At 39.7% G+C, this 14,858-nt stretch overlaps 1 protein-coding gene across 7 annotated transcripts in view; it reads right to left on the minus strand.

Moving 5' to 3' along the window:
- Positions 1-13,492, minus strand: part of nlrx1 (NLR family member X1) — a 31,824-nt gene extending 18,332 nt beyond the window's left edge. Inside the window, exons 1-5 of one of the 7 annotated variants that reach the window (XM_042486292.1) lie at positions 13,370-13,492; positions 8,072-8,131; positions 4,536-4,589; positions 3,242-3,354; positions 250-643 (exon numbers count right to left, since the gene is read on the minus strand). In XM_042486292.1, the coding sequence (XP_042342226.1) occupies positions 250-643; positions 3,242-3,354; positions 4,536-4,552 (524 nt within the window). In that variant the 5' untranslated portion in view covers positions 4,553-4,589; positions 8,072-8,131; positions 13,370-13,492. Of the gene's footprint in view, positions 1-249; positions 644-3,241; positions 3,355-4,535; positions 4,590-8,071; positions 8,230-13,312 lie in introns of those variants that run through there. The other 6 variants (XM_042486288.1, XM_042486287.1, XM_042486293.1 and 3 more) reach the window with 6 other exon arrangements.
- Positions 13,493-14,858: the final 1,366 nt, after the last annotated feature.

Below are 14,858 nucleotides of genomic sequence, written 5' to 3' on the forward strand. Positions count from 1 at the left end.
TACTTCTCCAAGCTCAGGACCGGAATGGGTCTGGCGGAAGAGGTGGGCCTGGGCATGGACCTTTCTTACACTACTTGCATTGGCCTTGCACTCTTCAAGTGCCTTTACAGTTGTATAAGTATAATGTGTTGACTGGCTCTGATTCTGGGGGAAAAGACTAATGTAGCATGATTCTAAATTCAGAATATCAGATATATAAGCCATAAGACAACCATGAATAAAAGCCCCTGAGTAGATAAGTTATCTTACTTTGACAGCTGGCCAAGGTCCTCACAAGAGAAAGGAACCAGCAGCTTGAAGTGGGTCAGGGCAATCCCAGAGCACCAATCCAGCACCAGCTTTCGGACCACTGTATTTTTCCCTGTTCCCACGGCCCCATACAGCAGCACGTTAAGTCCTCGGCCCTCACTCCAGACATCAGTAGGCTCAAACAGCTGTTCCACTGTCACAGAATGGCTGGAGGAGGTGTGAGATTGGAGAGGGGAACTGAGCAGGCCTATCATCTCTTCAGCAGTTCTTTCCAGGATCAGTGGATCCACATGCATGGTCTCTGGGCTGAAGTAACCACCAAACTGTTTCTCCTCCTGAGGAAGGTGGCTGAACCATAGGAAGAGCTTCCTCCTGTGGATCTCTATGGGGTCTACTGTAAATGATAAAAGAGTGGTAATTTACACTTTAGGGCTTTATGCCAGCCCACACTGGCATCATTATGGCATCATCAGGGTTACTTCCTCAGCCTTCACAAAGATCTTACAGAGCCAGTCAAAAGCAAAATAATCAGACGAAGCAGTATAAAAACTAAATCACCACTGATTTAGCAAATACGTCTTTGTTTTTTAACAAAATTGTAACTTCTTACAGTAAATGAAAGACAGGAAGTTAATCACTCAATCCTGTGGGAGAGCTCTAAATAATGTTTACAAGGTATAATCATTTCTTACACTACAGCTCAGAGGACAATGGCTCTCAAAACTCAACTAGACCTTGAGAGGGAAGTTTTACTTCTAACGGCTCTATTTGATTTTGCCTGCCATGGATATGACAAGGGTAACATTTTGTAATACAGCATGAGACTTACTGGGTAATTATCCAACACTTTTTCAAGCACGTCCTCTGAACTTTCAGTGTAATATCTAGTATGAATCAAAACCTGTAAAATATTTGCAGGTTCTTACTGGCACCTTCATGTAGGTACAGTGGGACAAAGGAGTCAAGGGAGTAACATTTTGGAATTGCAGATAATGACCATAAGCACTGGGTACCTAAGGGGTATTTTTTAGGAAAGGATGAATGACTTAAACTTTAAATATTATGAAAGTACTGCATACCTGTATAGTATTTTATAGAAAAGAATGGTATAAGTGGTAACTTAAACTATGTGTATATGCTAAGTACTGGGTAATTACGGGGTATTGTGGATAAAAGTAGGAATGAGTAAAGTATTAGTACTTGTACTAGAAATTGACCTGGCCCTGCACTTATATAGGGCTTCTAGTCATTTTTGACCACTCAAAGCACTTTCATGCTACAAGTCACATTAACCTATTCAAATATTATGATTGCGATCATTTTAAAATGGGCTGGAAAATGTTCAAAAAGCGCTGATACACTACCAAAAAAAAATTCAGAGGGGGGGGGGGGCAGGCTCTGTAGGAGTTTGTTGCTGCTAACTTTGGTTAAGGCTTTACAGTCTGACAGTCAGTGTCTAGAATTAACTTTTTTAATCACCAGTCAATTTGGCTGGTTGAAAAAAATCTCCAAGACAAGCATATTTTTTTTACCAGTCAAAATAATGAATCGCCTTTTTTGTTTTCACAGCCTAAATTTAATTGAGATAATATTGAATGCAAACTTAGAGAGGAGGCCAGAGCAAAATGTGAAGTAAAAGTATTAGATATATTGAACAGCTCATCCCCACAGTCTCAGCGTCTTAATGAGTCCCTCTGGCAACCTGTGACAGACTGAATCTGTCTCGGGCTTTTATTTTGAAAGGTAAGAACAGAAGAAATGGCGCTAATGCACTGACGCTGTGAATGTGAGAGGCCAGAAGAGTTTGCCGTCTTGGTTCAAACTATGGGGCCTCCGTCTTAATATCTCACTGAAGTTAAATAAAGTAGCTGCTGTCAAATAATAAAGTTGAATACACTATAGTTATAATAACATTTCATAGATATGATTATAAGGAAGTTAAAGTACTTTTACAATGACATTTTAAAAAGTATTGTTATAATTATATAAATCAAAATGGGACCAACAGTGCTTTTATAATGGGTTAGGGAAGTGTTGATATTTTTGCTGTGGACTTGAAGTTTCTGGGTAACTGCTGGATGTCAGCGTTAGCTCTCTAGTTCAAATATTATTAATATTTGCATGTCGCACCGGTGCTTCATGGTCGCAAAATGTGACTGCATAGTAACAATCGCAGCTCTGCAAATACAAACGAACACCTCACCTGCTCACACTATTGCCACTACCACTCTTCAAGTTAAACTGTTACCGCAGGGCAATTAAACTTGATAATTACTTCTCTGCAAGCCGGAAACAAACTTACAACTAAAGTTAATATATTAATAGTCTATGCAAATTGCAGTATTGCTCCATGGTAGCAAAATGTGAATAACGAGTCATTTCTGGGGTTCTGCTTTGTGTAAAGCTCTACTTTGCATGTGTGTTTCTTAAGCAAGAGCAATGGACCCCAAACGCCCATGGCTTATAAAAACGCGTGACAATTTTTTACTCAGTGTTCACCAATTCAGTATTTGACCAAATGTCTCCCCCTCTGATAAGCCATGTGTCCCAAAGTGCAGTAAAAACACGCAACTGAGACACATATTGCAAATGTGCTGTATAAATCCCAAAGTAACGCTCCTAAAACCAAAATAATACTAGCATATCCCACCTGACTTAAATGCTAAATTCGGAAAACAGCCCAATTAAAATGATTTCAAACAGAATATGCTGTTTATGTGACCCTCATCAAATTCAGAATATTGTCATGTTCGAAACAATAGGGGAATACTGCTGTGCATGTAACCATAGCCAATGTTTCCACCACTGCAACTAATAGTACCTACAGTACACTCTGGTCACATTTTCCTCTGTCCTGCAACTTCAAATCAAAACTGTTAAAATCATTATTGTGCATTTTCACACTGAAGAAAGCTTTTTAGGAGGAGTGTGTAAGAAAGCACTATGTCTCTTCGTGTCAAATAGCAAAGGGGCTTAAAACTGAGTTGTGCACCTGGTTCTGCAGTGGAGGAGCAGAAGGTCCTGCAGTAAAAGCCAGTGGCTGGGTTCAGAGAAACCTTCAACCTCCTCTTCCATCTCCATGCACCAAGCAGCTGACTCAGCCGTCTGAAAAACACATCATACAGGTTGGTTTGTTGGCATTATTCACAGTCTTTCTAGCGTGCAAATCCACAGAGACAAACAGGAAAGGTTACTTCATTCCCACAGTCAACATGCCACTTTCCTCACCATGTGGTTCATCTAAAAACCGATCCTGGATCTGCCTCACGGCAGAGATCAGCTATAATTGGGCTGTTTGCGGGTTGTAGCAAGTATATTGACATACCTGCAAGGCACTGACATTTCATACAAGCACACACAATTATACCTCTTCAGCAAGACTAGTCCAATGCTGTTGTGAGAAATTCATACATAGGAAGCCCCTAATTGCACAAGTTAAGAAAATGTCTTTACTTAGGAAGGAAGACTGAATATGAATACTTCTGATGAATATTCTTTCCCAGAAGGGACCAGGCATTTCTTGAGAAAGTAAAATAAAGCTGATATACTTTACTGTAACTTAGTGAGTGGTTGTTCTGTAATACCTCTTGTTGTGCAAGAGTGAAAGGCAAAATAACAACTGTTTTGTGGTAAACACACCTGAACTCCTTGCCAGATTCTTCCATTAGGATTTTTGATGTGAATGAGCCTGAGCTTTTCAATATAAACATTTTGTTTTGTGTAACTTGAATGCTGCAACAATGATACATTTCTAGCCACTGAAAAGTGCAACCAGCTGAAAGTTTTTATGTGAAATGTGTTAACAGTTAACAGTTACTCATTTTCACATACAGCAAACCGAGCAGTATGATCACTCATTTGTATTGGTGTTTGTGTCCACCTGAAGTCCAACATTGTCTCTCATTCAGCTTTGTTTTGCCGTTTGCCAGCATCCGAGGAAACAGCTGTTTAATGCTCCACCACGGTTTGCTGCTCAGTGAAAAAATGCAAAAATGGGTTGCCAAGTATACTTTGTAAGCCTCTGTTAATCTGGGCATCCCGCTAAAGTTAAATCTACATGTGGCAAAACACAGCATTATTGATTTAAAACAAAGCCATTACACTCAGTCAACACACAGCAAGGAGCAGGACACTTCATACTGCAGACTCCGCCACACCCACCATCAACGCTGACTGTGGTTAGCAGTGCAGGCTGACTCTTCTCTGTGCTATGTAGGGTTGGGCAGTTTCAAATTTTCCAAACATTAGTCAGCTTGCACAAGATTCAATAATACTGTGTCACTAACCTTTGCATTGAGCTCATCCTTCAGTTCTGCGGCCTCTATATGTCACGGAGTATTCTGTCAAAAACAGATAGCATAATATGAAAATCAGAATCAGAATCCGGTTTTATTGCCAAGTACATTTACATATACAAGGAATCCGACTTGGTGTTCTGGTGTAAAACAATTAACATAAGACATAGGATAAAAATACAGAAGCAATTTAAAAATCTAAAATGAAAAAAATGAAAAAATATGATGAGACAATGAGGGCAAAAAGAATTTTGAGTCACCCTGTTAAGTTTGGTGGCATTAACACACCAAATAATGTAGCAGTGAATCAGGAATATCTATACCAGTTATGCTTACAGGCATCTTAACAACAACTGGACTCCCAAAATAGATAAAGTAAAGGTGTGTTAATGGTTTAAACAAGTGCGATTACCATAAAGACATCAGGCAACGGCTAAAAGTAACCTGGCACATATGCTCATTCGAGGATACCTTTAGACAACTGTTGTCACTCTATTATGAGACTTACAAGTCACACACTCGGGAAACATGGAAAATAGTTGCTGATGTTTCACTAAACTGAATGTATCAGCAGCGCATGTACGTGCAGTAGCCAGTAGCTCCTCAAATCCTTGCTACTTTTTGCTATATTTTTCTATTTTTTCAACTCCATGGCCACGTCTGCTGAAGCATAACTTTTTTAAGATAGAGAAGCATTCATCAACATCCGAAAAAGTTGTGTGGGGTTTGGCTGAATGCAGCAGGCCGCGAGAGGATCCCCATTAACGGCAATCACCATGCGAGGAGACACTTGTTAGTTTTCCAAATCAGTTTGACACTTTGCCTTAGAAGTCTGCAAAACAAATGAATGTTCCTGAAACATTCATAAGGAAGACTAATTACTAAAACTTATAAAGGTAACGAGTATTTAGCCAAGGCGACATGTGCCACGTCCACCACACTCATCCACAAAACCACACAGACCCTCTGCGGGAGGGTGAGGGCATCAGTGATGAGGCTGTTCCCTCACTCACTTCATTGAAACCACTTTTGCAACTTCATCAGCCATTTCTCAACATCTCAACAATTGTAATATTAGCCTACCGGTATACTCTAAATATTCATCAAACTTCTATGAGCAGTATGAACAGGAGTCTTGATACATACAACATATGTTTAACTGTTGGTTCAAATCTCACTCGTGGTGCACACATTACCTTTAACTGTATAATGAAAATCATAAAAGTAGGCCCACTTTACTGAATACAGTGTGGAAGCCTGTTTTAATGCAGGCTAATGAAAATCAATAAAAGAGTGACAGCTGATTTAACCAATCAGGCTCCAGGATTCAACAAGCCTAGCTGTTAGGCTGGTCTGGAGCATCCATGCAACCGAATCACAGCTAAATTCAGCCCAGATATACCTGGAAAATCCTGGCTTTGTCCACTATGTAGGTTTTGTGCAGTAGGCCTCAGGTTAATACCTAGAGTGTGTGCAGAGTTTGAGAAACAATGGTGGCAGAGTTAGTTATTATAATTTTGAAATGTGTGGGTGGAGATCTATTGCAGCTTGCCTGAAAGAAGGATTTATGACCAACAACTCTGTTTAATGAGGGAAATAAGGGTAAGAATGTACCTTTTTTGAAATTTTGTAAGTCTGCATTGTTATTTATTAGACTGAAAAAGCTGAAAGAGCTCCGGGAACATGGCACTGATTGTTTTAGCTTTTCATCAGCTTTTCTTTTGTTATCAGCTTCCCCAACTGTGGTGGAAATTACAGTATTTCTATTCAGAGAAGTGAACAAATAAAAGATGATACAAAAGCAGCTATCTTTTGTATATTTTAATGAATGTGTGTTGTGATAAAGGAGAATTAGAGAAGTTTCTCCACATGCAAATGAACCTTCCCAGGACAGTTGATCAGGTGATTCTTACATCAGGTCAAATCAGAAGTTAATATCAGCTGATTAAAGTGAATGCATATGGTAAAGGCAACTTTTGTCTCTACTAGGCCTGGGCAATAAACCGAAAATTTATCGATACCGAAATTTACAATGATAACCGACATCATTTTGCCCATGTCGGTATGTTCGGTGTTTAAAAAAAAAAAGAAAATGAAAGTTGGTTTTGGTTATGTGTAGGTAGGCTATGTTCTCATGTCCCTTTAAGACGCTGTACTCCGTCAGAGACGTGACTCCACCTCACCCAGTCTGTAACAAGCAGGGAAAGAGAGGTGAGGGGATGGAGGACGGTTTGAAAGTTGTAGCGGCTGCTGCGGCAGCTGAAGTAGACGAAGTTGATGTGGTCAAGGGAGAAGGTGAGCAGCTTGTTCCAAAAAGAAATGCTTCATCAATCGTTTAGCAGTATTTTGGGTTCAGCAAGGACGATGTCGACCAAAAAAATGTGAAATGTAAACTGTGCCAAAATACTGTGGCGACAAGTCACAGTAACACATCCAACCTCTTCCACCACCTGCAGTACAACCACGTGATTCAATTCGAAGAAATAAAAAAAGCTCAAAGCGAGAAGCAATCAGGACCAGCAACAAGTGCTTCCACACCACCAGGCAGCAGTCTATAACCAAAGCATTTGCTAGTACTCAACAATATGAGCGAACATCAAAAAGATGGATCGAAATCACCAATGCTATAGGCTACCATATAGCAAACGACATGGCTCCCATTGCTACAGTGGAGCGCAAGGGGTTCATACACCTCATGAAAACCATCGACAAGAGATACAGCCTGCCATCGCGAAAATATTTTCCGAAAACAGTGATTCCCAGGATGTACAGAACAGAGAGAGAGAAAGGGTCGCTGCTGAGTTGAGATATATTAAGCACTTTGCAGCCACATCCGATCTCTGGTCCAGTCGCACCATGGAGCCCTATATCAGTCTGACAGTGCATTACATCGACGACAAATGGAAATTGCGCACCAGAGTGCTCGAGACGGCATATTTTCCATCTGATCACACAGGAGAGATGGTCGGACAGAGCTTAAGAACGATGCTGTCTGCATGGGACATCAGGGAAGAGGACCTCGTCGCCATAACAACTGACAATGGCGCCAATATTGTGAAAGCTGCCGAGCTCAACGGATGGACGCGTGTGCAATGTTTTGGACACCGGCTGCACCTGGCAATTGGTAAGTGAGCAGATCTTAATGGGGATATCTTTTGGTGCTGACCTGCTGTTACATTGTGTGTTTTTGTGTGTTCAATTGTATAATGTAGGACATATTAAAATATTAAATTCTGTCTTTTTGCCACATAATAGAGCTACAGCAGTAACGTTTTAGCTATAGAATTACAGTTAAATGGCTACAGCTATTTTTCCTTCTCTTAATGTGTGTGTGTGTGTGTGTGTGTGTGTGTGTGTGTGTGTGTGTGTGCGTGCATGCTTGTTCTTCAGAAAACGCCCTGAAAAATCAAGCCCCTGTGGAACGGGCAATGAAGGTCTGCAAAAAGATCGTCAGTGCCTTTTCTTACAGTTGGAAAAAGAAGAAGACATTACAGAAGGTACAACAAGAGATAAACCTGCCTACTCACAAGCTCAAAACAGCATGTCCAACCAGATGGGGATCCATGCAGATGATGACAGCAAGGATCCTGGAGCAGAAGAATGCCATCACACAGGTAGGCTATGATCCTTGGTACTCTATCCTTGGTACTTTTTTGTGTGCCTTTTAGTGGCTGGGCTCATGTAATGATTTTAGACTTTATTGTAATTGCTCTGATCTGTCATTTAAGATGAAAAGCGCAATATAATAAAAAAATAAATAATAATAATAATAATAATTATCATTATTATTATTACAGGTCCTCGCTGATGACAAGGCATCAAGGCATCTTGTTCCAAAATGGTCAGACCTGGATGTCTTGGAGGCTGTAAACAAAGCTCTCGCTCCATTGGTGGAGTTCACCGACGCCCTGTCGGGTGAAGAGTATGTCACCATCTCATCTGTGAAGCCTGTCCTACACATTCTCCATTCACGAGTGCTGGCTGAGGAAGAAGATGATGTGGCGCTGACCAAAGCCATCAAATCTCACATCCTTGTGTACCTTGATGAGAAGTTCTCAGATCCCCCCACTGTAGAGCTTTTGGACACAGCCAGTTTTGTTGACCCAAGATTCAAAGCAGCATACATTTCTGCATACTGTGTCACCGCCATTCAAGAGAAAGTGAAAACAGAGATGAAGTCAGCAGCTGCAGTCCACACAGGAAGTACCGCAGAGAGCACCGAGCCTCAGCCTTCTACATCATCAGAAGCAAAAAAGCCAAAGAGATCACTGGGAAGCTTTTTCAAAGGAAGTGAGGCTACCCCTTCAACTGCACCCATTGTGTCATCTGAGCAAGCAGTAGAAGCAGAGCTGAGCAGCTACTTAGTGTCTCCTGTGCAGGATAGTGAGGGAAATCCACTAGACTGGTGGAGGGAGCATCAGGTACACTTTCCCACTCTAAGTAAAGTGGCAAAAAAGTACCTTTGCATACCAGCCACTAGCTCCCCATCCGAGCGGGTTTTCAGTTCTGGAGGAAACATTGTTACATGTGCCTCAGATCCTGCCTGAAACCTGAAATGGTAAACATGCTAGTGTTTCTTAGCAGCAAGAACCTGGAGTAAACACTAGTGCATAGAGTAGAGTGATCACATGCAACAGCAGCCATGAGTCGGATTCACATCTACAACACTAGTCTGAGTAAACAGTTTAGGATACCAAGTCTGCTGCTCCTTTTTGAGGCAACCTGTTCAAGACCCTTTTATTCGTAATCATCAGTGTTATATTGACATTTTTGCACACGGCACTATTTAAAGTAGTATTTGCTTAAAAGAGTTTAAAGCTGTCAATTGTCACCTGTCACATGGCAGTGTTTAGTGTTTATTTGCAATATTTTTTTTCAGTGTTCTATTGACATTTTTGTTCATGACATTATTTATTATTTTACAAGTGACACTACCTCCAAGTCCTTTATACAGAGATAGGCCTTTGCACAAGGCATTGTTTAGCCTTTAATATTTACTTAAAAGCAACACTACCTCCAAGGCCTTTACACAGAGACAGGCCTTTGCACATGATGGTTTTTACCTTTGCACAAGTCATTGTTTACTTACACAAATGTGAAATTTTTTTTAGTTTACAAGGGATGCAACTTGTTTCTCTCATTATAGAGAACCTGATTACTTGACAACTCGAATGTGGCCATTTTGGAGTAAGCTCTCTGTAATATCCATATTTAGAATTTGTTTATAAGAGATTGTATTTTTAATACTTTGTGTTTGCAGGAAATTTAAGTTATCGTTCTCATTTCAAGTAATCTGTGCTTATCAGCTGTTCAATAAATCTTAACAGCTAAAAGTACTTAATTTGTATTTTCTTCATTTATTTTTTCAGACAGTGTGGTTTTACAGTCCTTTAAAGTGGCAAAATAATTGCAATAAATAGGTCCAGGGGAGTCATACTATGAATGTAACTGCCACAGCCCCATCTATGGCCAAACTTTTTTTTTTTTGCGCAGGGGGCGCAGGGTTATCGTCCATTTAAAGTTATCGAGGTGAACTGCTCAATATATCGTGATATTGATTTGAGGCCATATCGCCCAGCTCTACATCTACCAGTTTTCTTGACTAATCAGCTTGCTAGCAGATGCGGGTAGACCACCCATATTTGTGTTTTTATTTAGTTCTACCTCCCAAACTAAGACGCTAAGTATTTCAGCATATTTTAACCTCTTTATCCGAGAAGATTACTGATAGCTTTGCTATGCTACATTTTTGAGCTACTTATCATATCCGTGACCATGACAGATTTGGGTGGTATACCCCTGTCTGTTAGATAGCTCCTCTTAATGCTGTTTGAGACGTGAACCAACGTGTGGTGATCAGCACAGGATGACTTTTATCTGTGACAGAGTAGCCAGTCACAGCCCATCAAGTTAAAACTGTCTGATTCCCGTCACCAGCTGATGGATCTGCGCATCCTTGGACAGATTTTTGAATGGTTAATGGCAGGGGTTAACAATACATTTTAACTTATCTTGGGCTTGCCCTCTAAAACGCTGTCCCTAAGCAAAGTGAACTTCAAACTTTGTGATAAACTTTTACTTTTGGCTAGAAGATGTATCTTAAAGCAGTGGATCAGTGAGAGGTCTCCCTCAGTCAAACAGTGGCTTCATGAGACCTATAGTATCTTACCACTGGAAAGACTAACTGCACATGTAAAGGGCGATGATGAACTGTGTTTGAGAGATCCTGGTCAGCCTTCCTACGGTATTTGCCTCCATCCTTACGTGACATCATTAAAAAGGGGAGATTTACACTGGATTGGAATACTCTTTCTATCTCTTAGATCCTAGATTGTTTCTGTGACTTATCCGGTGTAAAGTGTCTATGCCTTATCCGTGGGACAGGATGTATTAATTTGTTTATTTATCTATTTATTTTTTTTATTTTATTATTATTATTATTTATTTATTTATTTATTTTTCTTTCTTCTACCTGAGGAGGCTGGGAATTAGGAAACAGGTCTTAGAGGGAGTGTGGATTCAGCTGGATGAGTTACTTGACAGCCCATGTAAAAACTTGGAAGTGGGTGGTGGTGTTTTGTTTTGTTTCTCAAACATGCATTTTATTTTCTTTATTATTTTTTTTAATTACTTTATTTGTCATTACTAAGGATGCTGAGAATGTAAATGGCACTATGTTGTTAAAGCTCATTTATGTTGAAAAGTCAATAAAAATATGTTTAAAAAAAACAAAAAAACCAATACATTTTAACAATGATATGATGCATCTTACAAGACATGGCTGGTGATACGATACAAGATGACACAGGCTTATTTTGAGCAGTACGACATGATAAGTTTCCATGACCAGAAAGTGATGTAGTGAGGTTTTTTTTTTTGCCAAAAATTGAGAAAAAAAGATAATGCCTATTTCTATGTTGTAGCAGTGGAGGTATAACATTGGAAAAGCATGGTACACTGAACTACACAAACATACTGGATACTGGATTGTAGAGTTCAGAATCCAGCAGGGTTTTTTTCACAAGGGAATCAGAGGTAAATTACCATAATAAGTTTACACAACAATTAAATGGCAATTTAGCATTGCATTTGATCTCATATCTGCATATTTTGCAAAAAGTAATCATTTTATTAAGAACATCTCAGTTTTAACAAAAGCCGAAATGTGTCCAAACCTTGGACCAGAAACACAGACTCAAATTCTGCTTCCCTGCCATGATCCACCATTATCTGAAGCAATGCTGCTGAGTGCTGACACTTTATACATTTCCAGCACATCAGAAAACAGAAAAATGATCCTGACTAATATTTGCAACTATTTACCACTGTAAGTGCAAAAAAAAATACATCCACATAATACATCCACAAACGGTGCTTGCCAAAAAACACTTGTGCTCTTTAGTTTTAAAAAATAAATTAATAAATAAATTGGAGCACATGGAGAACTTTCAGGGCGCAATGAAAAAAACTTTCTGTACGTTGAAAACATTTCCTACATGTCCCACAATTGTACATCTGCACTTTGGATGAATTATTTACTGAAGATCTGAACACAAGCTGTATTTTCTACAACAGGACAAGGCTGTTTACAGCAGGCTGTAGAAAATACATTTTTCACAAAAGAAGCCTTTAAAGAATGTATGATTGTGGGTATAGTGAATCCTATACAAAGTTTCAACCAATATCAAGAAAACTCATCTCCGATGCACAGCAAAATAATCAGCAAATAATCTGCTCACAATTCATCATAATTGCTACTCTAACACAAACTTCCTGCAGTTAGGCATTTGGGTTAACTGTACAGTTTATCAGTTGTTTCTAGTGTTATTGTTGTGAATTTAATATACTATGAAATATCCCTAAATATGTCTTTTACTCGTTTACTCAATGATAGTAAAGACATCCCTGAAGGCAAAAGGTTGGAAACTGCTGTACACAGTCCAGCCAAATACTAGGTTTTAACCTAGTATTGTTTTCAAAGGATATCACAATGTGATGCATTTAACTTCAGAGTAGTTTGTTGTCTGTCTTTACATAAAGAGCATCCAAACTCTTAAATGCAGTTTATAACAGACACCAACAGCATGGCAATATACTAATGTTACTACTGATCTTCTGTTTTCACTAACTGTCACGGTGGGGCGGGTTTTTATGGGGAAACATACTATTTTCACTACAGTGTGCATTTTTTTATTCAAGAGAATCCTTAGAGGAGATGAATGACAGCTCTGTGGCACTACACACACACACACACACACACACACACACACACACACACACAGCTAAATGAAGCCTCTTACAACACAGGACACGTTTCTGGCAGTCTGAGCACAGTGGCAGCCTACATATAGGTCTGTACAGGCCACAGCTACATACCATACGATAACGACCAAACAGGCTGGAGCGAGGAAACTAACGGACGTCCTCGTGTTTCACGCTGTTCTTTTTTTGTCTGCAGTGTGCATTGTGTTCCGCCCACAAGACTGGAATAATGCCAACTTTAATATTAAACAGGCTGACACCAAAAGGGCAGTAACCCATAGCCTCTCTGACACTCGTTTTTGACACAGTTCCTATAAACTAATTCTTTTGTAAGGTTATACAGATGTTAACAGGAAACACGAGTGAATGTATCGTTAGTTCCGTGTGCTGCTGCAGCCGGCTGCAGTCCTGTCAGCCTGCCTGACACTGCCTCAACCAGCTGACAGCTCATGCTCCTGCTAACTGCAAATGATGTGCCATGAAATGGAAAAAAAAAACATATTTACACACTTGCGTCCTCTTATCCTGCTCTCTCCCATCGGATGTGGTGTCCTAATATTCACCTTATCTTAAAGACTTTTCTTCATTCCTATTCTTTGTTCCCTGTTGCTCTCTCAGTCTGTTGGATTGTGACCCCAAATAGATCCAGCGTTCACTTCGGCTCTCGTGTGTCTGCTGAAGCTGCACTTTTTTCCTTCTGCTTTTTTTTCTTCTTCTTCTTCTTCGGCAGACTAGACTGCAGTGGCGTATTGCTGCCCTCCAGTGTTCATTACTGATTTTCCTTCAGCCCACTGGCCCCCAACCCTTCTATGAGCTCAGTGGTTCGTTTAGTGGCATCTGCCTGAGGTTGAGCAAACAGATATAAAACCCAGATAACAAAAATAAATAATATATATATATATATAATATATATATATATATATATATATATATATATATATATATATATATATATATATATATATATATATATATAAAAGTTCAAATACAGTTTTGAATAAAAGTTCAAAACTGTATGTTGTATTACTGATTTTTCTTCACTTTGAGCATCCAAATACTTAGGATAAAATTAAAAATGCCTGCAAAATCAGTCGCTACATTTGCCTTTTTGCTCAAAAATAACATAGAACAGGGAGAGGTCTCTGGTTGTTTTGAGTCGGAGAATTAAAAGAAAAAAATGTAAGTCTTATTGCTTAAAGGTAAGGTAAGATGTCAAAAATGTCTACATTTTCATGTTACATTGTGTATTAAAAATGAAAATATTAGGTGCTACTTGAGTTAAAGGTCTGAAGGCATTTTCAGACACTCTGAATGTTTTCATATCCTTTGATGTTGCTTTCATTTTTAGCAAATTGAGCATAGCATTCGGTCAGGGAGGCCAGAGTCATGCTCAGCTTACAAACCAGCTATATCAGCCGATCTCAAGCAGCCTAACCAGCTGATGGCTCAACTGATTGATAGAAAGGGAGTCAGCTGATGGATCACATGACTGCCTTCTATGCAACCAATTGGCAAATTTTATTCAGACTGCCCTGTTAAAACTGCTTTAGTCTGCCCATTTTTGCTGCTTTCACTGCAAGCGGCTTTGCAAGCTCCCACACATGAGAACAACCAGGCTGTCAGTGTGCACACATCAACTAACCCAGCTGCTTGTTATGTCGATTCCTGTCCATGATTAGGATACACCATGACTGAAAAAAAGCAATCTGAAGCAGAGGCCATCTATGAAGACATGTTTGACTACCACAGCTCTTGTCCAGCAAGTAAAGTGCTCTCAGTATTAGTTTGTGGCCAGTGCCCAGGTTCCTGAAAGCATATTTTAACAACAGTATTACAGTTCCAATAACAGCTACTCAAAAATACCTTTTGGAATTTTTTCTGGAAAACATCTGTGTCAGTCCCCCACCTGCAGATGTCTCTAACTCCTCTGTTCCCACGAGAGCCATACCAAAATGACAAAAACAGCTCCACCACTTTGCTAAAGGGCTCAGTGGTTCAGAGGCTCAGAAGTAAAGCGAATCGTCCGCTGATTGGAAGGTCAGCGGTTTGATC

Source organism: Plectropomus leopardus, chromosome 5 (assembly GCF_008729295.1).
Source record: "Plectropomus leopardus isolate mb chromosome 5, YSFRI_Pleo_2.0, whole genome shotgun sequence".
Classification (NCBI taxonomy): Eukaryota; Metazoa; Chordata; class Actinopteri; order Perciformes; family Serranidae; genus Plectropomus; species Plectropomus leopardus.